Source organism: Terrapene carolina, unplaced genomic scaffold, assembly GCF_002925995.2.
Source record: "Terrapene carolina triunguis isolate 2854851 unplaced genomic scaffold, T_m_triunguis-2.0 Scaffold58, whole genome shotgun sequence".
NCBI lineage: Eukaryota > Metazoa > Chordata > Testudines > Emydidae > Terrapene > Terrapene triunguis.
The window spans coordinates 5,604,572-5,630,216 of record NW_020664409.1 but is presented as its reverse complement, the minus strand read 5'-3'; the positions used below and the strand labels follow the sequence as shown (position 1 = coordinate 5,630,216).

Sequence of the window (25,645 nt, the reverse complement as noted above, 5' to 3'; positions counted from 1 at the left end):
GGGAGGAAAGAGCGGGCCGGGCCAGGGCCCCTTTGGACCGTGGGAATGGTAGCAGTGGCACCATGGTAAATCAGGTACTGAGAGCAACAAAAGTATTTGGAAAGAGGGTGGTCATCTTATTTGTGCACATATATTCCAGAACAGCCTTTGGAGTTGATCCTGCTGAAATGTATCTTGAAAGGGCTTTCAGTTCATCATCTAAATCACTCGCATCAATATCGTGCATGTCATCGTGTCTCAACACTGTCTCTAGTGCCCTGCATTGCTGGTGTAGGCCTTCCTCAGGTATAGTGAGGAGTTTTGGAATATCATACAACATCCCCAATAAACTGCTGTGTTCCTTGAGCTGCATGAAACGTTCTTCAACTGACTGTATTGCACAATCTAGCACCTGGTTAAAGAATTCAACTTTGAATTGTTGTTTGGAGTCTCTTATGGGATTATCCCATGCCTCGTAATCAAAATGTCGTCTTCTTCAATGACTCTTGTATTCTAGAATGGGTGGGAAAATAGCTTCAGTGTCAACTCCCTCTGCCAACTTCTGTGCACTCTTCAGAACGTTTTGAAATCCCTCATCTGACTGGTAAGACTGTAGGTATGACTTTGCTTTGTCCAGTTGTTCCATTGCTCCAGATATATCAAGGTCAACACCTTGGAGTCTCTTGCTTACAACATTTATTTCAAACAGTATGTCATGCCACAACACTAAGCCACGCAGAAATGTGAAGTTATGTATGTTTCTGGTGATTCCATTTCCCTCTGCCACTGTTCTCCCACGAACAGTTCCTGTCATAGCATTATCCTCCATAATGGCAACTATGGCATCATCTCTCTTCCCAATTTGGTGTTTGATAGGCTTTATCGCCTCCACTCGACTTTCCCATCGTGTGGCACTCAGTGGTTTCAGTGTCAGAGAGGATGTTCCCAGATGTTGCTTCAAAATTTGCCTTCAATGAGTGGATGCAGAGAAAACTACATAGATGCTTTGAATTACATTAAAAAATTCAGCAGCCTCACTAGAAGCTGATGCTGCATCACTGACCACCAAGTTCAATGAATGAGAACTGCATGGGACAAAAAAAGCTCGAGGGTTTAACTCTCGGATCCGTGTCTGCACTTCTCTGTTCTTTCCTCTCATGTTGACACCATTATCGTAGCCCTGACCTCTCATGTGAGCTATCGCAATTCCCATATCTTCCAGCTTTTTAAGAAGCACATTTGTCATACCAGCTCCTGTAGTATCATCAATGTCAATAAATTCTAGAAAATGCTCTCTGACAGTCCCCATTGCAGGGACATTTTCACTAGGTTCTGTTGTTGTTACAAAACACACCATTAAAGTCATTTGTTCCGTATGGCTGATGTCAGGTGTGCAGTCCAGAATAACAGAGTAATATCTTGCTGACTTTAGATCTGCCACAATCTTCTGTTTGACTTTTGTTGCCAGTAACTGTATGATCTCATTTGGAATTGTTTTCCCAAGGTAGTGGTTTGTGTACATTTCTTGGGTGGTGACTCTTCTTAGATGCTCCTGGAGTACAGCATCAAACTCAGCCATCAGTTCCCCAATTTTAAGGAAGTTTCCATTGTTTGGCACATACAGCTGATCTGAAGTGCCACGCAGTGCTAGGTTTTGGGTAGCAAGCAATCTCACAATGGCAATGAGCCTTTTCAGAACATTTTGCCAATAAAGAGAGACTGATGCAATCTTCTCTTGATGCTGATCATCTATGGTGGCCTTTAACCTTAGTCTCATCTCAAGCTGTTTCCACCTATGGAATGCTCTCTGGTGATTTGCTGCCTTCTCATGACATGCCAGATTTCTAGCCAGATTTTTCCAGTCCTTTGTTCCCGTAGAACCCAATGTGGCTGGAACATTAGACTGGAAGAGTTTGCAAGAAAAACAGTATGCAGCATTCTGGGTTTTTGAGTACATAAGCCATGGCCTCTCCACTTTGTCACCAATGAGGATTTCACGCCAGTAATGTGTTGGATGGAAACTTCTATTTTCATTGTCTTTGGGGAAGTTTTTCACTTGCTGTGGCCCATGCAGTACAAGGAAGTCCCTCAGGCTACTGCTCAAGTGGGTCCACAGACCTGGATTATCTAGACTTAAGGAACTAAACTTAGCAGCAGCTTTTTTTTGCACTTCCACCACACTCTTCTCTGATCTACACTTTTCTTTAGGAATGTGCATGGTTACATCCATTTGAGATGGAGATATGGATGCTGCAGTAGCTGCCAGGTCACCTGCACTAACTGGAAGATCAGGCATCTCCTCACCACTCACATCCTCACTGGGGCCGGAAGGCTCACCGTGAACATTTGTGTCTATGTATCTCAGGAGAGCTCCTTCCAGCTTAGATAGAAAAGCTTCATTTGCTTTCTTTCTTTTTCTGAATGCTGCCCCAGATGGGCGTTTTCTTCTTTCACTCATGACTGCTGTTCTGTGCCAGCTATAGTGGCTCTCCACACTCAATTGAAGGGGACAAATAAGCAGGCTGGTAGCAGGGCCTGAGTGAGAGAAGATATGAGCGTCTTAGGGTATGTCTACACCCAGCCGCTAGTTCGGCGGCTGGCAATCGAAGTTCTGGGTTCGACTTATCGCGTCTTGTCTGGACGCAATAAGTCGAACCAGGAAGTGCTCGCTGTCGACTGCGGTACTCCAGCTAGACGAGAGGAGTACTGCGGAGTCGACGGGGGAGCCTGCCTGCCGCGTGTGGACCAAGGTAAGTTCGAACTAAGGTACTTCGAACTTCAGCTACGTTATTCACATAGCTGAAGTTGCGTACCTTAGTTCGATTTGGGGGTTTAGTGTAGACCAAGCCTTAAGGGCCTAACTGGCTCCTACTACTTCAGTTGACTGCCTGTTCTCAAGTGGGTTCAGGAAGAAGCAGGAAACAGGAAGCTCCCTGAGAAGCTGGTGTTAATCAGTCCAGGCTCCTGGGGGTGCTAGAGATGTACATAAGAGGCTCCTCCTCCTCTCTCTCCCTGCAGCTCCTGCTGCTTTCTGTTATTCCCTCTCACCTTTTCTCCTGCCTGCCTGTTATGTCTCTTGTCCCCTCCTTCCTCCAGCACAGCACTCCACCATCTCTGTGCATCTAGAGCAGAGAGAATACATATGCACCAGCAGCAGACACAATTTTCTACACTCTGGGTTCTAGGGGTGCCCCCCCACAGTCTGGCACCTGAGGCGGCCGCCTCAGTTCACCTCATGGTAAGGCCAGCCCTGACGGAGGTGGAGCTGGGCTCTGAAGGCAGCAGCCGCAGAGCTTCCTGCAGCTGGGGGAGGTTCATGGAGGTGAGTCTGATCTCCCCCCAAAAGTGGCTGTGCAGAGGAAGAGGAAGTCCTGTCCCTCCCTGGCCTAGGCAGGACTAGCAGCTGAAGTATGGTAGGAGCCCCCCAGCTGGGGCACCCCCAGCCCTGCCCTTCCACCTCCCCTCCAATAGCTAGATTTCACAGGAGAAGTCTGATTTCATGGCCTGTGACATGTTTGTCACGGCCATGAATTTGGGAGGGCCCTAGAAATGCTGCAGTTTTGAAATTTGGTTTTGTTGTGAGAGGTCCATGGCCCCAGAAAGTTTGATGGGGTGGATTGATGGGGTGGGGAAGCCATCACCAGAGAGAGGGTGAGGACTGGGGACTAGGTGGCAGCATTGGCAGGGCAGAGACCCAGGAGCACCAAAAGCACTTTGGCAAGGCTGTCTTTACTTTGTTTTGGGGTCCATTTGGATGGACTGAATCCAGGCCTCCACGTAATTTTAGTCCAACTGTGGCAATAAAAAGTAGAATTCTCACAGTGCCATTGCTGCAAAGACGGTGTACGGTTATGCCGGGTAAAGAGAAGCTCCACACAAGTGATCTAGAATGACTGAGATGAAGATGGGCACTAATCCTGGTTTTGGTAGGTTAGGAAAAGTATCAGATTAGTTTCTAACTGGGCCTCTAAATCTCACAGACATCTGAAACAACAAAACTCAGGGACAGCCTGTCAGCAAGCCGAAGTGACAGGAGACCCTGAATGGGTGCCTGACTATAAATATTACATATGCTACAGAGATTTGGCACAAATGTAATTTTTTAAAATACCTTTTAACATGAACAAACTGTTCTCATTGAATAAACAATGGGGCAGATGGAGCAAGGGTTATATACCAAGGCAGCTGGGTTCTGTGTTACTGTTCATAGAGCTGCCCTGTAGCTGGACTAAACTTTGCGAGGGCTATTCGAAATGAACCCAGACTCCATAATTTGGATGTGGTTCCAGATCAAAATATTCCCAAATTCAAGTCTGTCTCTACGGTTTTGGTTCATCCTGTGATACAGATAGAGGAGCGGTGAAGATCAGATAAGGATCCAAATTTTCCCAAGTTTTTTCTTTTGGGGGAGGGCAATATTTTGGTTTAGCTCAACAGAGATGGGAGCCAGTCATAAAGGTTGTATCTGGATTTAAACTCTCCCAAAGTTTGGAATTGTTTAGATGTGGCATTTTCGTTCTGGCTTATCTCTGTGAGATCAGGTTCTGCATCAATGCCAGTTATTTGTGGGCAATGTAAAGGAGCTGGGAAGCGGAGGACAGTGCTGTCTATACCGGTAACTCTGTTCCACACAGACAGACAAAACAGTCAGCTTGGACCACAGAGTGTTTTGTTTCAGGGATGGATCACAACAGGTTCTGAAAACAGCGAGATCTGAACCTGTTTACCTGGTTCAAAAACATTTGCTTCAGTTTTAAAAATGAGTTTTCATTTTCTTGGAATTCTGCACATCCTGGTTCCAACCAAGACTGGAAGCCCTAGGGGAGGCTGTTCATGGTATAACTTCAGCACAGATGGGAAAACTGGCCAATCTCTTGAGAGAACCTATTGAGATTCCCAAAGCCTCATCCTACTCCTGTTGAGTACAGTGGAACAGGCCTCATGATCTGCAAACCCAAGGGAGACGTAGGAGTTGGATAAGCCTCCAGATAATAGGGTGTTTATTATTATATTTTGTATAACCCTAGCGCTGAGGAGGCCCAGTGATGGACTAGAACCCCAGTGTGCTAGGTGCTTTACAAACACAGGACAAAGAAAATGTCCGTGCCCCAAAGAGTTTACAATGTCAGTAACCTGAACCAAACACAAACTCACCCCACACCCATTGCGGTTTACCCCGCACTGCACTGAATGACTACATGGCTGGGGGAGGGCGGGGCGGAAAAATTTCAGAGCCATCACATCTTTCACTTCAGAAATCCGCCTACAAAGTAAATAAAGGTGAACGTTCCTCTTCTGTGTCCTCCCAAATGTGTATTTCCACTCACGTGTATGACCTGATTGGAGAGGATTTAGGGAGCCGTGCAGCTGACTGACATCTTGTCCACGTGTTTGGATTGTAGTGCGAGTTAAAAGCACTAAACTGAATTTGAAAGTGAGAACACGGAAGTGAAAAAGAGCACTTTCTGTGGTGTACAGTATCACAGTATTTCAGCATGCTCCTTGTTTGAAATATCAAGGGAATACAACACTGGCATGTATAGGTCCCGCTGGTAAAGAATGTCTTTTAACTCAGTTGTATCTGTTACAGTTAAGGTGGTTTCCCTGCTCTGAAGCATTCAGGGCTGGCTATCATTTTTGGCTGCATGGCTGCTTTTGCATTGTCTTTTATCCTGCTCTCTCTCTCTTCTCCCCCCCCTCACCCATCTCACATTCTCTGCTGATCACAGGAGCTGGTGCTGATTTTGTTATGCTTGGAGGAATGTTTGCAGGCCACGATCAATGTGCTGGAGAGGTTCTAGAAAAAAATGGCAAGAAGGTGAAACTGTTCTATGGGATGAGCTCTGATACGGCCATGAAGAAGCATGTAGGAGGAGTTGCTGAATACAGGTACAAGTTATACTCAGATTTCGCTATGGGCTGGAACCACCACCAAACCTACTTCTGGATCTGAATTTTGCAACTGGCTCCTGTTACAACCTGGGCTTGTTCCCTCTTCTGGATGAGCACCAGGCTGTTGTAAACAGACCCAACTCCTGGGGCCATATGCTTCCAAGATCCCTGGGTCCGGGTAGTGACTGGGCACTGTTCCTAACGCTGGGTGTCTCAGGCACACAAACAGAGGTACAGACTACCTGTTTGACACCCTTCTTGGGCAGTGGAACCTGGCAGTCCAGCTGTCTGAGCCCCTCCTGGAACCAGTGCCTGAGCCCCACATTGCTTACTCAAGTCCCCCCAGAATGCACCTGGCTGTGGGAGCTCTGGTGTCTTCAGGGACAATGTGACAGGAAGGTAAGGAAGGCACTCTTAACAAAGGAATTTTTTAATCACAGACACTTTACTCTTGAAAGCACTAGAGCGTTACAGATCTATGGAAAACAACAACAACATTCTCACCCTGATATCAGCCCTGCTGTGAATCCTGGGTTTGATGAGCATCCTTAGAGAATCACCCATCTTTTATCTTAGTCCCCCTTTTGTTCTTGTGCACTTAACTGGGGGAGTTGTGGGTTCCAGGCCCCTTCTTCCCCCAGTTGGCTTCTGTGTAGAGAGTTATTCATAGTCAGTGGCCATACCAGTAGAAAACCCATTATTCCAGTAGGGGATAATCATTCAGTGTTGATGGTGCTGTCATACCTCCGCATACATAGTCTTTCCAGGAGGGGTCCAGCCAGCCCCTACCATAAAATGGATACTCTAATCCACAAAGGAATTCACAATACACCACGAAGGTCACACTCCAGAAGGAAGGTTATAATGAACAAAATGGGGTGACCAAACAAAATGGAGTTCACAGACATATCCCCACTCTGGCACAGCCCTTAATTTTGCAGCAGGCCAAGCCACAACCCAGGATGCAAACGCCTCCCAAACTTTGGTCCAAGCCTAAATTTAGCACCAAAAAAGTTAGTGGCAGGCAAAGTGCAGCCATCGGGGAAGAGCTGAACACAGACACGGTCATGGCACTTCTGCCTTCTGATCTGGCTGAAATCAGACCCATCGAGGAGACAGAGCTGCCCCACTGACTGGTCCAGTAATCTGGGCCAAATACTGAACACAGCTGCATCTACTCCACTTCCTAAGGAAACCTTTTGGGGAGAAGTAAAAAGACATCTTTAGGACAAAGGAATAGAGAGGGGAGGGTGGGGGGAAGAGAGCTAAGAGAAAGCATGCAGTGCGATTTAGTCCCCACTAAAGGGTTAATCCTGCAAAAATAAAAATACACAAGTGGCATAGCCAGCGGGTAATATTTGGATCAAGGCAGGCTCTTCCCCCCCCCCCCCCCCATTTAGCAGTATGGGAAGGGCAGGGTGGCTGCAACCTCCCAGTTGAGAAACCACAGGCTAGATTAAGCCTTTGCTCAGTGCCTTGGATATGGGGCAGCACACAGCTGTGCTTCCCCAGAAGGAGCCCTGGAGAAGAATTGTGGTTCTGCTCCTGGGCAGGGATGGAGTTTTGGACGTTGCTGAGTGTAATATAGTCTCCCCTACTTGCGATCAGCCACTCCACCTCCCCAACCTGTTGGGTGGGAGGAACCAGGCAGTCCCTACTTGTCCCCCCTGACCCAAGGTCTAGGGTGCCCTTACACTGCCAAATAGCAGTGGGGAGTCTTTCTTTGCAGCTAAAATGCTGCACAAGAGAATGGCCCTGTTTAGGACAAGCTGAAATGTTGCACAAGGCAGTCTGCATGCCTGCATGAGTTGTAATTCACTCGATCACGTCTCATGCCAGTCCCAAGAGGCTGTTAATTTTTTTCCCTATGCCACCGCTTGGCATCAAAGCATCTGGAACTAACAGTCCGAGTGGATGGCACTAGCAATTATCTTATAATTTAAAAATGGCAGCTGCCAGTTACACACAGGCCCTGGCAGCCTTTCATCTGAACTGCAATTACAAACTCTACTTTTGCCCTCTTTTTTATGTCGGTGACTGGAGCGTGTATACAGCAGGGCAGGTCTAAACCATTACATTGTTCAGCACAGTGTGTCATTAATGACCATTTCACAATGGAACAGACCACCCAAACAAGCCCAAGCAAATCTGTGGAGGCTCAATTCAGTTAGTGACAGGCCACCACTGATGTTGGTGAAGGTTGTGGGTAAAGTTTGAAAATCCTTGTTGTAATGCAAGCCAACATGCTGGTGCTGGGGTGGCAACTGAAAGGCCAAATTCCACCCCCTGCTTACAACAGAGAGAGAGAGAAAGAGAGTGTGTGTGTGTGTGTGTGTGTGTGTGTGTGTGTGTGTGTGTAACTGGGGGCAAGATTCATCGCTAAGGTTCTGACAGTGGGGTAAATTGATAACACCATTGAAGTCCAGTGTCCCATAGGGATAAAGAGTGCAGAAGGAAATTTAGCTACTTAAACATAAAGGTTAGTTGCTTTCAGCCCCTGCCAGAAATTCTGCACAAGCTGCCATCCTGTTAGATGCACACTCCCCTCTTTTCCACTCCCTAATTTATGAAGGCTTAGAGTCCTCAGGGAATGTGTTACACAAGCTTCTCCGACTCTCCCAGGCAACTGAGGACGAGGGAGAGGGCTCAGCCTCTGAAAGTTTCAATAGCCAATAAGAGGCTGCTACTCCTGTGTTGTAAGCAGTAGGTTACATAATTGTGTACGGGGGGATTCCTGCTAGCAGCAAACCTTGGAATCCAGCCAAGCAGCCTAATACTCTGCTGCATTGGCACTGGCTGTTAGATTTTGCCTTCAATTCCATAGGTGTAAAGCTAAACTAACGCCACTGAGGTACCACAAATTCTAACCCAAAGCCAAATCTGGCCCAAAGTGCCATCTCTAAAAAGTGTCCAGCCTAACCTCAGCATTTATAATGTTGGGTGCCGAAAGGCAAGGGCTTGCTTAGGGTTTTCAAAGCCGCCAGAGGGAACTGCTACCCCAAACCTATTGAAATTCAGTGGGCGTTGAGTGCCTTGCACTCCTTTGACAATCCCAGCTATCAGTCTGTGTTGAGGCACCAACAGAAGTGATTTGATTTTCAGAAGTGCTGAGTCCCGCAACTTCCATTCAAGCTGCTGCGGATCTGGGAGCCCTCATCCACTGTGAAAATCAGGCCACTGGATTTATGCTCTCAAAATTGAAAATTTTGCCTTGAGAACCCTGTTACAGTTCAGGGCAACTGCACCTGTATTTCCCCCAGTGGTACACCAAGGGCACCACTTCTAGGCTCATGGTTCCTCAGCCATCACCTCTCTAGGATGGAGACCGGCATCTCACTCACTCCTGATGGGGCTATTTCTTCCTTGGACCAGAGGTCCTGCCATTTGCTGGAGCAGAAAGAAGGCCCTGAGTCAGGTTAAACGCAAGGATTTTTGGTTAAATAGCTTTTCTTTCTCAGTCGGTCCTTGGAGAATCTAGTTTGATCAAGTATATGCAAACTTTCCTCCTGGTAGTGGTAGCTCTCTGGAGGTGTTACAACCTGAGCGTATTTGAAATCATGATCTTTGACCTACCCTGTTGTAAAAAAACACCCAACCCTAAACCCTAACAGATAGTAAAATATTGTCCAAAATACACATTGTTGCACTCTCCTAACATGCTATATAACCAACTGCTGCTTGATCATTTTCTGAACACGTTAACTATGAAGTGGCTTTAGGATTTTGGACACAAATGAAGCTTTCCAACCACTTTAAAGCACAAGATCCTATTCCCAGCAATCACAGGATAATGCACATTTTAAGCCCCTCTGCCTTGCCCCAAAGAAGATGTTTGCCTCGTGTCGCCCAATCATCTTATTCAAAGGAACACAAAGAGCAGATGACATCTGGGGACATTCCATTACAGCAGGGACTGCAAAGGGTGGGATAGTGAGGCAGGAAGGATGGGTGTGAAAATCACAAGACCAAATTCTTCCCTGACCTAAGCCCACAGACTTCAACTTCTTTCTTTTTGCCTCCTGAGGAATAAAGAAAATCTGCTTTGAAAGACAGTGCAGGACGTTTGCCTATGTGCCAGTCATTTACACTATATAAAGTATTTCTGCAGTCTGCCCGGTTGGAATAGCTCTAATTCTGCTTTCATCGGAGTAAGCCCCCTGCAGTGCAAATGAGGAGTGCAGAATTGGGTTGGTACATTGTAAACTCTCCTGGCAGAGAAGCCTAATCTTTATCTGTTCTGTAATGCACCATGCACACTTCCCGTGCATGGGACAGAGCCTCAGCTGAAGTCAATGGGGGTAGCTCTGTTCAGTGCTTAATTTGTAATGAAAGAGGTGCTGGGGCTCAGGCAATGAGGTGCCGGGGCTCAAGCAATTTTTCTACTTTCATAACTGAAGCTGCAAGCCCAGAGGTGCCGGGGCTATGAACTGCCAAGCCTAGAGGTGCGGGGGCTCAGCCCTGGCATAGCATGGGTCCTGGTACATCACTGAAGCTATGGCAGTTTATACCAGTGGAGGATTAGCCCCAATATTTTTAAACATTGCCTTGGCCTGTCTGTCTTCTGGGGTAAGGCTCAATCTTACAGCCTGGGGCAAAACTGCCATTTACATAAACAAAAGTTTTGCTTCAGTAAAAACGGAAGGATCACGCCCATAATGCGCTCAGGCATTCGCTTCCTCTTCACAGTACTTGGTATGACTTTGGTACAATGCACTGCACAGCCTTTGAACACCCGACAGGAACGGGCAGCAATCAGTAAAGAGCAGAAGGTTCTTTAAAACGATAAGCTGCTGAGTGTTGAAAAATTCATTCCACGCTACTTCCAACTCTCTGTCTGCAGGGCTTCGGAGGGCAGAACCGTGGAAGTGCCTTACAGAGGGGACGTGGAAACCACCATCTTTGATATCCTCGGGGGCCTGCGATCCACCTGCACCTATGTGGGAGCTGCCAAGCTCAAAGAGCTGAGCAGGAGGGCGACATTTATCCGGGTCACCCAGCAGCACAGCCAGGTGTTTTCTTAACCAAGGACTGGGACCTGTGAAATGCGTCTGCCGCTTCTCCCCACTTCCTCTGTGTTTTGTGTTAGAGCTTCATGGGGGCAAACCCCCCAGGCTGTGGAAGTAGGTGGGTCAGTTGCCTCTGGTGACGGGGTTAAGCAGAAGGACATGCCATCAAACACAGCGCCATGTAGGATTCTTTTGGTTCACGATGCAATAGCCTCATCTTTTAAAGTCACGTCTATTTGTTTTAAATCTATTTTTTTTCACCATTTGTTTTTCTCTCTGATAAAGAAACCTCCATTCACAGTGAGTTAGCCTTCCAGACCCTGATCGCTGTTACCAAGTTTTAAAACATCCCCACAACCTCTTGCTAGCACTGCTCCAGCAGTACGGGCTATAGGAGCTGCCAGCTGGGAGGGGATGTTGATGTTCAGTATGTTGATCTATGTAACCAAAGATCAAAGCCATACTTTTTGACCTTTCAGATGGCTGGATGAGCCAACGTTGCTGCTGCATTTTCACTGTGGTGTTAAAAATGCTGGAGCTGTATCAATGGCATTTCATGTGCCTTTTAAGGCCTTTTGTATTTAAATCACTATATTAACGGACTTACCTCTCCATAGACACTGGCATTATAATGTAGTGAGTGCTTCCTCCTCCCACCCCCACCCAGAACATTTAACAGGGTACCAGTTTTTTGGTGGATACAATCCTCAGAGTCTCAGGGGTCCTGTTTTTAACATAATCTCTGAATAGGTTTTGAAGCTGTAGACACACAGCAATACTCAACACCAGCAGCCTGATTCTGCACAGCTTTGTGATTTGCATAGTCATTTCAGCTGACACAAAGCAACTACGAATACACACTTGCTTTACCCGGGTGTAGAAATGATTACACATTGAGCAAGGCCTGGGGAATCAGGCCAAAGGGGTCAAATCCATCTCTCTGTTACCCTGGTGCAACTATTTTGAAGTCATAGGTGTAACCGAGAGCAAAATATGGCCTGCAGTAGACCAGCTGAAGACTTCGTTGCAAGAAGCCAGTTGTCTGATCTTGAGTTAAAGCAGTTGCTGTGAAGACAATAATTAATATTTTAGACTCTGGGCAACACTTTAATAAACTGTAATGGTAGAGTAATTAATTGATAAATCACAATGAAATTTCTTTGGAAGTACACATTGAATCCCCAAGAATACCACAGTAGTTCATTATGATAAATGTTATTAGAGTGAATACCAATGAATTAATAATGACCGGCCACTTACTTTAGCGTGTTACTGAGATATCAATACAGTTGGAAACTGAAGTAACTTCAGAGTCTTATTTTTCCTTCCATGGAAAGATATAGACTTCCTTTGGAACGCAAAACTGTGACCTGTGGGAAGAGGGGCAGGCAGGAAAGCAAATGGAATTATTCTAGCATTCTTTGTTGTTTAGAAAAGATAAAGGAGAATCGGTACAATGGAACATGTTAAGTAACAAATCTAATTCCCAAATCAGTCATTGATGGTGTTAATCAGATTATGCATAATGGGAAAAGCCTAGATGATCCTTCATCTGAAGGCAGGTGGTTTACAATTAAATGTTAAGTATTCTCCATTAAACACTGTGGACCTGATTCTCATTTACAAGAAGAGACTGCCCTGGTATTTTACAGGGGGGCCTTAAAGAGGGCATAGGTTACATGTACACTGATTTTAAGGCCCATTTACACAGCCAGAGTAGTGTAAAGAAACTTAAGTGTAAATGAGAATCAGGCTCCCAGGCCCTGCAAATTAACTTTTCTTCTGAAGTTGGAATTTATATGTAGTGAACTCTAAAAAGGCAGCCGAATGCTTTCTTTACTAAAAAATAAATAAAAATATTGTGGGCCAAATTCTGCTGTCAGTTAAACTGATGTAAACCCAGAGTAGCTCCACTGAAATCTATGAAGTTACTTGGAATTTACATAGGTATAACTAAGAGTAGACTGTCTCCCCTCTCCCCCCCTTTTGCCCCCAGCCACATACCCATAAGAAAAGTGTATTTGTATACAGGTAAATCAAAACTTCTTCAAGGAATGAGGTTATACTGAATATACACTCATACCACCAGTGCATTTCCATACTTGTGCCTTCATACTTCAAAAGTGTGGCTGTCCCCTAGATGCTCCCAGGTTGGGATGCTAATTGGTTTTATATGGTTTTTGGGGCTACATTTATAAATGTAAAGTTTTTTTTTAAACCTCTGCACATTTAAAAGAATAGATCTTTAATGTACACATTGGAACGGCTTCTTTTCTGCAGTGAAAACTCCTTGATTCTCCCCTGCCTTGGCCATTATGGAGTCAGTTACACCTGTGCAAACAATAGTATGTAAAATGCAGCCATTCGGACTCGATGGCATTTTACACCCACTTTGCACAGGTGTGAAAGACTACTAAAGGTCCCACCAGTGGATAATGAGGCACTACATGGTACATATCCACTGCAGCTGGAAGGTGTGATGTCCAGCGTGGGTGGACACTTTTTTGCTAGCTCAGCGTGAGCTAAAGATAGCAGTGTGGATGTAGCCACCCAAGCTTAGACTCAGGCCTTGGCTACACTGGCAGTGTACAACGCTGCAACTTGCTGCGCTCAGGGGTGTGAAAAAAACCCCCTGAGCGCAGCGAGTACAGCGCTGTAAAGCACCAGTGTAATCAGAGCCTGCAGCGCTGCACACTCGCTCGCAGTGCTGCTATTCCCCTCGGAGAGGTGGAGTACATACAGCGCTGTGAGAGCTCTCTCACAGCGCTGGCGGCGCGACTACACTTGTGCTTCACAGCGCTGCTGCGGCAGCGCTCTGAAGTCCCAAGTGTAGCCAAGGCCTCAGGTTTTTGGGTGGGCTTGGACTCAGGTTGCTAGTCCATGCTGCAACACCCACACTGCTATATTTAGTGTACTAGCTCAAGCTAAGGTAGCACTAGGACTCTCACCACCCAGCTGCAGTGTAGACGTACCCATAGGCTTTAGAAGCGTGGTGTGTTCTATAGGTTCTATGTGATGCTGGGGAAAAAAGAAGCCATCATTATGATGCTGAATTATTTTTATTAGCACCTTACCCTCTTCTTGGTAACCAGCAGCTGTTTCCACTGGAAGGGAAATAAGCAACAGAAGGCAGCCAGCTGTAGAGCAGTTCAACTGGCGGAGACCCACCCTGTGTGGTTCAACTGGGTGTTTCTTCAGAGGACACCTTCAGTCAGATGGCTCCTTTCACAATGCCCCCGGTACAAATACGTATGCGTACAGCAGGCACACGTTTGAAAGTGGAACAAAGAGATTGGCCTGAGGCTAACTCAGGACCCAGTTTGGTGAGGTGACAGGTGCCCTCAATGTCTGTAGGACCCAGCTCCTCCTCCCGCTCCAGTTAGGCCTGGTCCACACTAACCCCCCACTTCGAACTAAGGTACGCAAATTCAGCTACGTTAATAACGTAGCTGAATTCGAAGTACCTTAGTTCGAACTTACCGCGGGTCCAGACGCAGCAGGCAGGCTCCCCCGTCGATGCCGCGTACTCCTCTCGCCGAGCTGGAGTACCGGCGTCGACAGTGAGCACTTCCGGGATCGATCCCAGAAGATCGATTGCTTACAGCCGGACCAGGAAGTAAATGTAGACCTGCCCTTAGAGGCCAAACTCTTGTTGAAGTCATTGGAAGTTGAGGGTGTGCTACACCTGGCAGTATTAGGCCCCGAAGCAATTAACTTGAGCTACCGCATCTGATCATTTTACAGGGTTCTCCAGTTCTTAGTGTCCTTCCCAGGGGCTTAGCATTGTGCTGCACTTCATGAACTGCTATCGGGTCAGCTGCCAAAAGAGCCCCCCCGCTACATTGCAAGTGTCTTAAGCAGCGGCTACCCATGACACGGGGCCAAATTCTGACTTGCTTTCCACACCCTTGCAACACCAATGACATCAGTGCATAAGAGGAAAGTTAGAATTTCCCACTGGCTCCATCAAGATGTAGCTAACGTGCCACATTGCTTTAAAAAATGAAGCTAGTTAAAACAAATCTGATTAACAGGTTCGGGTACGATAATACACATTTAAAGCCAAAGCCTGCACAAGGCATAGGCACCTCTGTCCCTCGTGTGACAGCAGGGGAGGACGAGGAGCACTACTGTAGGAGTGGTGCCTACACCACAGCACCAAGGGATTGTGTTCTGACAGGTAGTGCTGTGTGTGGTCAGTGAATGTGCTGGGACCAGGGGTGGGGATGGTTTGTGGTAAGAAGAGGTACACACTGTCCTCAGCCCACTACCTCAGCTTGCTCAGCATCCTCAGGGGGGCTCTGGAAAGCACCATGTGACTGGCACACTTCTGTGCCTTCCCCCATTGCCCTGAGTGGGTAAGTGTTGGATTTTGCCCTTGCTGCTGTCAGGTGGTGTGTGCAGGGATCGTTCCAGGAAGCACAAGTTAGGAGGGCTTTCGGGAAGTTTGCTGAGGATGGTGAAAGGTGAGCGCTTTTGCAAGTCTTCCAAGACACAGTATGACACCATCACTGGATCCATGATTAATGTTTTAATCCATGGGCGTTTGTGCTCTGAAACTCCTGCTAGGCCTAATTCTCTCACGCACCAGTTTCACATCGGTATAAACCCATTGACTTCAACGGAGTCTCTCCTAATTTTCACCAGTGTAAATGAGAGCTAAATCAGGCTTCTCTTGCCAAACTTTGATGGGCATTTAGGCCAAATCCTCTGCTGTTGGAGTCAATGGGAATTTTGCAGCTGACCTCAGAGACACTGCAGGATATGGCTTTTTGGATTAGAGTGGGAAAATCACAAGGCCTAGGTGTGGCAGTGTGACTGCACCGCTAAAGCCCACCTGCAGCAAGGCACTTGTTTTCTCTGTCTAGAAGCAATGTGTTTTCTTTGGGGGTTGGTTGGTTAAGAATTTTGAATAAGCTTGCGGTACTGCCACCTGCTGCATGACTTCTATGCTGGAAGTGCCCTAAATGCAATCAGTCTTGCCCACTAATAATAAGGGTCCCCTCGTCCCCCCCATCTGCCTTAGACTTAGTTCTTTTTTATTCATTTAGACATTTAGGCCTGTCCTCTGGATGTGACTTCACAGCATCAGCTATTACACCGCTGACATGGATAACATTTCCAAACATATGTAATAAATAGCCCAAAGCTCCTATGTGACAAATAAAGTTTGTGATAATTTTGAAGACCACACATGAAGTCTTTAAAAAAGAGTGAGTTTTAACCATTTCCATAACTCTGCATGCGCCACAGCGGAGATGATTAAGAATGGGTATCTTCTTTCCTCATTTGTAGCCAAAAACCGGTGCACAGAATGTGTCTGCCATGATGAACTTGCTCATATAAAGTGATCATATTGTGCACCCTGGCTGGTCTGTTATGAAATAAACGGCTTCACTCTGGCGGACTGGATAGGATTATATGCTGAATGTGGGAATGTGCAAACTTCTATGTATAGTGATAAAAACAAACTCCATAAAAACTTGTGGCTGAAGCTAAATCTGAAGGGGGACAAATTAAATGGACAAATTATTCTTTCATAGGAAAATTGTCTCTCATTCTTTCTTAACGCATAAAGACAGACACACATTTGCAATTGGCACTGTTATTTTATTAGTACGAGTATACTGAAACAATAAACTTGTACTGGTATACAGACAGTTTCTTTAAAACAATTTTGTTCAAATTTTGAATCAAACATTGTTTTATTATAATAATGAAATAATTTCTACCTAGAAAACCTGCAAGCACCATCAAAGAAAGGGACCATAAAATTCAATAAACAGACGCGAGTGTATCCTACAAATAGACACACCACCATTAGAAAATAGAATATGAATTCTTCCATTTTTTTAATATTTGTTTTAAAAAAGCTAGTGCAAGTACAATATTTTACACTGGAATTACAGAGAGTATGCACGCATATGGAAAAAAGTTCTCCTGTCACAATAAAAGCTCTTAACTATGTCTGTATGCACTTAAAATTTTCTCCTCTTTTCATTAAGGTGCAAAACATTATTCCCTCCCTATTTCTCCTTTGTACTGGCCATGTCAGCTTGATTTCTCCTCAACACAAAGCTGCATTATCCCTTTTTCTGAGCCTACATTAGGCGCAACACTGGAAGTGTGATTTGCAACAACCCTCTTCAGAAATACCAAGCAATGAAAACCTTGGAGACTATTATTGTAGAATCACTAGACTTACCCACACGAGGACTTTCCTCAAGTGCCATGGCTAGTTGGCCAGTCCAAGCCTGCTGGCTCTCAAAGACTGTGACACTGCTACTACAAAATTATTTTCAGTAGCTAATTTGAATGGAAAAGTTTGGAAATTCCCCTTTTTAAACACTGCAGAGAGAACAGTGTTCACAAAAAGTTAATATTTTAAAAAAGCCAAAGACAGAAATACATACATTAGTGAGTTGCCACATTAGCTGACTGTCTGCGAAAAGTTATACCTGCCGCCTTAATAAGATTAGTAACTTTGCTAAGTAGCCAAAGGGCCAGACAGAAGACATGAATTCAACCACTTGCAGCCACAGTTACAGAGATCCAGCAACTACTGACTTCAACTGGAGAGAGAGAGAGAGAGAGAGAGTGTGTGTGTGTCTCTCTCTAAAGCTAGAATCATCAGGCTCTTTATTTTTAAAGCAAACATCAGGGGCCAGATCTAGCTGGCTGCTGCTGTTTTCACACAACCCAGTAGTACAGCTTCAAAGAGTAAGGATTAATGCAAACAACACTTCCAATGCATGCCTGCAGCATGGTCAAGGGAAAGGGCGCAGGAGCTTTGACCACTCTGAATAGAAACAAACGAATGAACAACAAAAAAGCCAAACTTGGATGAAGCCTCCAATTAATTCTCAGTGGAAGACTTGAGTCCTTTCAGATAACGACGAGTAAAACTATAGCAATCTTAGAGACTGTTATTGTATAACTACCTATTGGCTGAATGCACTTCATTCTAATACATTTGGGGCCATTCTTTTGGGTGTCAAGGAGTCATTTTAACGTAATTATTTCCCCCCCCCCATGTGACCATTAGGTATCAGAACTGAAGCTTGCGTTACAAGCTGTCAGGGGAGGGAGAGAAGGGTTCTGAAAGTTAACTGTTTATCCCGGCGGTGCGTAGGCTCCCAGCTGTCCAACTTGACCTTTGGCCAAGGAAAGGGCCCTTTCCTTGGAAATGGCTCAAGGATTCTTTCATTTTGGCCTGTGAATAACATGAATCTCTAAATCAAATGAGAAAGAACCTGTCCAAGCTCAGAGCACATCTGGAAAAACTGAAATTCATGTCTTTACCCCCTGTTTTAATGAGGTGGGAGGGTGTGTGTACACAAAAGGCCATGTCTCGTTGGATATTACTCTTATTTACTGGTAAGCGAGGATCCCTTGTTATAAACACTTCTTGTTCAAGTTATAGTCTTTGGGTTGATTGGAACAGGAAGTGCTGAAAATGTAGAACAGCATCCCAGAGGGAGTAAAGAAGTTACAATGGCTTCAGAATCTAAACTATGCAGGGTGCTTTAAGATATATTTTCAGCGCAGGAACAAACAGTGTGAAGCATTCCCCCCTTCCCCTGCATTGGGATTTATGTGATATGAACAGAAAATTGAGTATAGTTGTTCTTTAAGAGCCTTTTAAGTATATAATTCTTCCTGTCCAGAGCCAATACAAATCAGATCATCTAAATGTGACAGTTTCTATATACAAAAAACATGTAACTTTCAACCTTTCTCTGCTTTTGTACTTTAAAAAAAATTTCTTTTTTTTTTTTTTTTACAAACAAGGTATGAAACACACTGTTTCAACAGATCCATCTCTTTTTCAAACACTGAATGAATCATTCCAACATTCATTTTTCTTTTGTGCAATTTTTTAAAACATTACCTGTACTCCTCAATGTGAGTGCTTCCAAAAAGTTTTTTTTTTTGTAAGCTTCTCAAATTAGGTTTACATCAAAAAAATATTCCCACAAGGTATAGTGCTACAAGAAAAGATCCTATCAGTAAGGTAACACATCTGAAGCGAGGTCGTCTATGTAAAAGAAATTAACTCTGGAGTAGAGGTGTGCAACTTGTTTGGAATTTCCTTATCAACAGAAAACACAACACTGTCCTTGAAAAGGATACAAAATCAACTGAACATAATCATTTGCTTTTATGTGTGTGTGTGTGTGTGTGTGTGTGTGTGCGCGCGCATGCACATGTATACGCACACATACACCTCTATGTTTGTGGGTGGACTCTTTTTTTATTTCAGGATTTTGGGGATTGGGAAAAAAAAGCCATGAAAAGAAAAGCACTGACCACACTCTGCTAAAATTCCATTGCTTTTCACATCAATACTGGGTAAGTCCACAGATTGGACTCTGCTGTTGTCTGGTGCTGTCCGCAGTCACGGGAAAGGAAGAAGTGGAAATTATTTTAGAAGAGTGCAGGTTGCACTTTCCCATTTTTGGGTATGCGTCATAATAGAAGTGACAACAGGTCAGATTCTCATCTCAGTTACACCCGTGCAAGTCTGGACTAACTCCACTGATGTCAATAGTTACTCCAAACGTATAGCTGTTGTAACTAAGATCACAATCTGGCTCTAAATGATCGAGCCACTAATTTCTGTAAACACTTATCCATGTAGTTAACATTAACATGTATAGTCCCCCTGCCTTCCATAGGCCTAATCGGATACTTAAAGTTAAGCACATGCATAAGTGTTTGCAGAACTGTGGCCTCCTGCCCATGGCATTACATACTAAGAACCCTAGTGAAATAACACTATTAGTGTTTTTTAAATAGTTAAGATTCGTTCTCCCTGAAACATTTTTTTTTCATTTTAGTAGTCACATGCATTAACAGAATTTCATTGTTTTCTTTAATATTGGCAACATACTTAGGTAAAATTAATCTCTATGCAACAAGAGAGTCTCATGGTAACCAACAGCTACGGTTCACGTTGAATCTGCTGCTTTGTATTGCAATTTATGTGATATCTACAAAGTTAATCCACGAGATGCAGGAAATCCAAACTTGTCCTTGAAATTGTACATCCCTACTCCAGAGCAGTAAAAGTGCTGCTTCTGGTCACATCAGTGTACCACACATACGCCAGCCCCATCCCTGAGTAAGAGGTGTGAAAGGTTTCTAAATGTTCCTTGCTTTAGGGAAACAAGAGCAGTGATGTCACTTCCTGGTGCTGAGAAAATGACAGAACAACGGTTTAACGAAGTGACGACAGGGTTAAAAAAACAGAACCCCCCCCCACCCAAACATACATTAAAAAAAAAATCCCCCCCAAACCCCACAACAACAATGTACAAAATCATTAAATAGTTCAAACAAAAATCCAATTTGGGTTTCAACTAAAGGACTTGAGGTAAGTGACATCAAACTCCAAATTCCCCATGATGTGGCCCAGACAAACTGAAACGATGCCTAAGTTAAACACTATAAGGAACAGTCATTATATATAGAGAGATAGAGAGATATATTGGTTTTTTAGAAATCCCTATAAAGAGGTTCTTGTTTATTTTTTTCTTTTGCCCTGACTAAATTTCTTGGTGATTGTATGCATTTCATTGTAAACTAAACAGGTCTGGTACAAAAAAAAAAAAAAAAAAAAAGACTTGTCAGTTAATATTGCAAAGTGGACACTGTACAGAGGCACATGACTCATCCTTTTACACTGAACTCACCTAAATATTTCTATGCCTGTGATTGTTATTTTCACTGTGCACCTCAAGCCACAAGAATTCTAGCCACATCTACACTTCAACACTAGATCGACCTAGCAATGTTGCTCAGGGCTGTGAAAAATGTCATACCCTGAGTACCACAGTTAGGTCGACCTAATCCCCAGCGTAGATGTGGCTAGAATTCTTCCACTGACAGAGAAGTGGAGTCACTACTGACGGAAACCCCCCTTCCATCTAGGTAGGAAGTGTGTACACTACAGTGTGGCAGAGTTGTAACTATGCTGCTGGAGAGCAGACATCCCCTTACTCCTTTGAGCTATCAATGGGGCAACTCACCCCATTGGATTAAGGATTTACTCACGTGAATGAGGGGTCATGGGCCTGCTAGTTCATTGCAACTGGAGCCAAACTCCAGATTCAGCCAACTGAAAGTAGTCACCTCTTTCTGTCCATTTAGGGGTGAAATTTACTCCTGTACAGAGAGCCAATACCAAGTTAATGCACCCGTTAGTGACATAAGTGGTGTATTGGCTTTTTGCACAGGGGTGAATTTCACCCACATTGTACATCAAGCAGATAGTAACATTCATATACACGTGCATGTAAAGTATAGGTATATTATATATATAAAGTAACAGTTACAGGCATAGATTGAAAAGAAAATGACACTGATAATGCTGTAGAAGGCTGCTTTCACTCATGTAAGAGACGATGTTATTTACTCATGACTGAACTGTTTGCGATTTACAGGTCCCTCACATTCACAAAATTCTTATCCCCCCCTTTAAAAATCTTTTTTTGTGGGAGGGAACATCCACTAAGCCTTTTTCTGGATCTTCTTTATATTGCGGAGGCCAGGGACTTACATTTGAAAGAATATGGACCATCCAGGGCCATCGATCCATGTGTGCCACACCTGTTAACTACATACAGATTCTGTGCCCCCAATCAAGGGAGGTATAAGGCCCTAAACACTTTTATTTTGGGAGGAGGAGGGTAGAGAAAACAGTGAAAGAAAACAAAAAGGTGAAAGTGGAAGAGGGTGTGAGATCTAGCTATCACCACGTGGGTGGGTCTACGTTGGCACATAAAGTATTGCACATCCTAAAAAAGCAAAAGCACAAAAAGGGACAATTGCTTGGAAGGAACCAATTATTTCAGAATTCCTAAATCTGAAATACAAGCACAGAACTAATACATTCCTATTGCTCCAAACTTTTTTTATTTGTTTATTGTTAGTGTTAGTAGAATAGATCCAGTCAGTTTAAGAGTCCCTGCTTCTTTATTAGCCAAAAAGATGTGTGTGTGTGGTTTTATTTCAGATTTTCTGAGTATGTGTATTATGAATATAGTGGTACTAACGTGAACTAAAATCTAATTCTGCCCACATCTTTCTATTCCTCTTACCATCAAAGGTTAAAACATAACAAAAAACAAAACAAACAAAACAACAATAAATTGCAAGTGCCCTGAGCGGAGTATATGGAAGATTAAGCAAGTTCTCTGAGCAGAAACGTTAAAAAAAAGTACAGCACTAGATAAGCAGTGTGACCGTGAGAATGAACCTGCTCAGCTGTTTGGTAGCCTGCTGAGAGGTTAATGAAATTCAAGAAAAGTTTCAAGCTATTTTAAACTTATTTAAATCTTTTTGGTGCACCGCAGAAAATGGTATAAAAACAATTAGTTCTGGTGTGAGCTAAATTTCAAGTAATGAATAAAAGAACCAAAAAGCTGTGGGGTTTTCAGATTTTTTGTAAATAAAGGAGCTGGAAATACTGTATTTTAGGAGCAGGAAAAATGAGATTTTTAAGGAATTTGTTCATTTTAGATACTGTATTTCTAATCAAGAACTTTTATAGCCTACTTCTCCCTATTAGTACAGCTTCTTCAAAAGTATTTGAAGGATGCAAACTCAATTACAAAACAAAAGTAATAGTAATATAAAGGGTTGATCATGGAGGGCCTAATCCAAAGCCCACTGAAACCAATGGGATTGAATGCAATGGGCTTCAGATCACACCTGAAGTGCTTAGTACTTGCACCTCCCGTTGACAGGAACCAAAGGTGCACAGCACCTCTAAGGATCCGGCCCTACCTTTGTTTCAGATTACTGGGAACAAAAAAGACTTAACTGTCTGAAATCACCATTCCCTCTTACTGTTTTGTACCAAACTCTGAAATCAAGATTGTATTTCAACTGGAAAATGTCATTAAAACAACAAATAATAATAATAATAAAATAATAACAGTTGGGTTTTTTTTATAAAATCCTGCTTATGTATAGAGATGTCTTTTCTGGAAAACTCTCTCAATGTATCTGAAGAAAAATTCTCCGAGTTGTCCTGCTAGGACCTGGTTCTGTGCGACAGATATGGCAGAAAGACCAAAAATGAACTTTAAAAGGAACATAACTCTATAAAATGGCCTAGAGCTTAGGCAGGTTAGTAAATAATTGCTACATTTGTTTATGCTCTCTCAGTCCCCCTCCCTTCCCCACAACATTATTAGGTAAAAACTGCAGGAATACCACACAAATGATAAACTCAAGATGTGCAAATTGCAAGATTCTTTAAAGTCCATCTTTTTCAAAAACACTGGACAATAATGATTTTTTTCCTCTTTCTTTTTTCCTCTCTCTTATTCTTTTATTATCTGTCAGCTCGCATATGCCTTTAACTCTTTCTCAAGCATTAAAGTTTTAAAAGTGCCTCCTATTAAGTAGTCCTTTGTGGACAATGACTGTCACATACTAGTTCAATAATTCACATTCATCCCTTTGAAACCACATTAAAATTTCCAACATCTTGCTTGTGAGAAAACTCTACATAGTCATATGTAGTTAACAGTGTTGAATAGATTCTTTTTTTCCCCCTCAAACAGATTAAAGTGAGATACAGTACTTATTGAGTGTTAGACCAGGATGCTCGACAAGAAAGCGTGAACAGCATTTTAAGTGCTTAAAGACATTCTATGTTCATCTTCAACGTCCGATTCCTTGTGTCACACTGAATTTTGAAAAAAGTGGCACCAGTTGTCCATCGTCATGAACTAAAAACAGTACTAGAGTTAAAGACAAAGATTTGCAACCTAAATGCAAACAATTTATGTCTGCGCTCTCAAAGGGGCAGTACGTGTCTACCTTGTGGAAGCAAATGTCAATGGCATAACCTGATCAATTTATCTAACACTGCACAGAACCAGAAGTTTCCCCTTAGCTAGGGGACCCAACGAACTTTAGGCTTCCCTCACCCTGGCTATGTCATTAAGAAAAACTAGCAGTGTAACAATGCAAGCATAGAACCTTACTGAATGTTACACTCTGGCAATGGAACTGCACTAGCAAGCCGAAAAGAAACATTTGCGTGGCAGTCACTTTATGAATAAAATTCAGTGCAGTCGGACCCCATGGGGGAAAATATATATACTGTAGAGCCTTGACTAAGAGTTGGTTTGATTGTGAAATGTGTCAAAGACTGTCTGATCCTTTTTTAATAATGTGTGTGTGTTGGGTTCTTAGTGTGCTCTTGGCGCGAGAGAACCTCCTAACGACCCAGCCAGGGAGCTGCAATCCCTCCTTGGGACTGAAACACACACAGTGCATGCAGTGCAGTTTATCTCTGCTACAGTTCCCATCTCGTCACCTCACAGAAAAAAGAACAGCTGGAGTCTGCTCTACACTAGGTGACAGAAAACAGGAGCCATGACAACACATTCATTTCCACTAAGGGTGCGTGAAGCAGATACTGCCCCTTCTGTAGCTCTCAATAAATCTAGTCACTGACAAAACACTTGTGGAAAAACATATGCACCTGTCTCCTGCATAATACCAGCTGCAACTATAACAACAAGGTTATAACATAAACCTAAAATAAGATGATAACATGTAAATACTGGGTTATTTAGTCTACAGTACAGTAATCTGGATAAAAATGACAAGGGATAGCCTAATTTCCTTTCCCCAAACAGCCTTTACTTGCCTACATTAGATCGACCTTCAATGCAAATTTTAACCTCCTGAGGAATAAAAGAAGGCTTGGGAAGAGTCAAAGGTGGTTCCTCTTCTGATTTCTCTAGTTTCCGTGTTTCAGGGGCCGACCACCTCCTCTTCCTCGTCGCCGTGGGCTTGCTGGGTTCTGTTTTGGTGAGCAAAGGTGCTGCAGGCAATCCTATTTTGTCCAGAAACTTCAGTTCACCATTCTCAGATAACATCTGTGCACTTCCCTGATTAATACCATTTTCCTGCTCCACATACCTGTGTCTACTTCCAGCTAGACTGTCATTCTTTGAGTGCTTCAGCAAGATACTAGCTGAATCCATGGGCTGGCCCTTTTTAATAGAGCCATTCTTCAGATTCTTGAGAGTAAGCGATATGCAGACATCCCCAACTGAGAGTTTGGAACATGGCAAATCAAAGAGGTGGCTGGTTCTCTCAGGGCAGCAGGACGACCAGCCTTGTCCAAATACAAAAAAAGGGTATTCGACCAAGACTTCAACGCTGACCTGTAGAAAGAGAAGAAAACGAGAGAGAGAGAGAGAGAGAGAGAGAACATGAATATGAAAACATTGCTCCACTATAGCATGTGCTCAGTACACATACAGTTAAGGTCAACTCTTTAGTTTTAGCTGGAGAGACTGATAAATATGTGCACTGTAAAAGTTTATTCAGTATCCATAATGACAGGTTTCAGAGTAGCAGCCGTGTCAGTCTGTAATGTCACTACACTGGACATTAAACTTAATGTTAATGCCCTTTTAACAAGGACAAACAATTCCTCTGAGACTGGCCAATCTACAGCACAAAACCACAACAGTGTTTGAGCCTTATCTTTATCATCTGCTCAACAACATGCAATGAAGCTTGGGCATAAACAGTTCGGATACCATTTATTAATCTTTTATTCACTGTGCATTTATTTTGTATAGCCTGCCATTCACATTTACCTTAATCCTTAGAAGATGAGGTTACTCACCTTGTGCACTAACTGGAGTTCAAGATGTGTGTCCCTGTGGGTGCTCCACTTTAGGTGTGCATGCGCCCCTGCACCTTTGATCGAAGCATTCTGGTAGCAATGC

General features: G+C 43.8%; 2 protein-coding genes across 2 annotated transcripts in view; one reads left to right on the top strand and one right to left on the bottom strand.

The window, feature by feature from the left end:
• The window catches only part of GMPR (guanosine monophosphate reductase), a 49,239-nt gene extending 35,792 nt beyond the window's left edge, over positions 1-13,447 (top strand). The window contains exons 8-9 of the mRNA XM_024200756.3: positions 5,709-5,868; positions 10,712-13,447. Of these exons, the coding sequence (XP_024056524.1) occupies positions 5,709-5,868; positions 10,712-10,892 (341 nt within the window). The 3' untranslated portion in view covers positions 10,893-13,447. The remainder of the gene's footprint in view (positions 1-5,708; positions 5,869-10,711) is intronic.
• Positions 13,448-14,481: 1,034 nt separating this feature from the next.
• The window catches only part of ATXN1 (ataxin 1), a 277,443-nt gene continuing 266,279 nt past the window's right edge, over positions 14,482-25,645 (bottom strand). Inside the window, exon 7 of the mRNA XM_026660308.2 lies at positions 14,482-25,072. Coding sequence (XP_026516093.1) covers positions 24,542-25,072 — 531 coding nt within the window. The 3' untranslated portion in view covers positions 14,482-24,541. The remainder of the gene's footprint in view (positions 25,073-25,645) is intronic.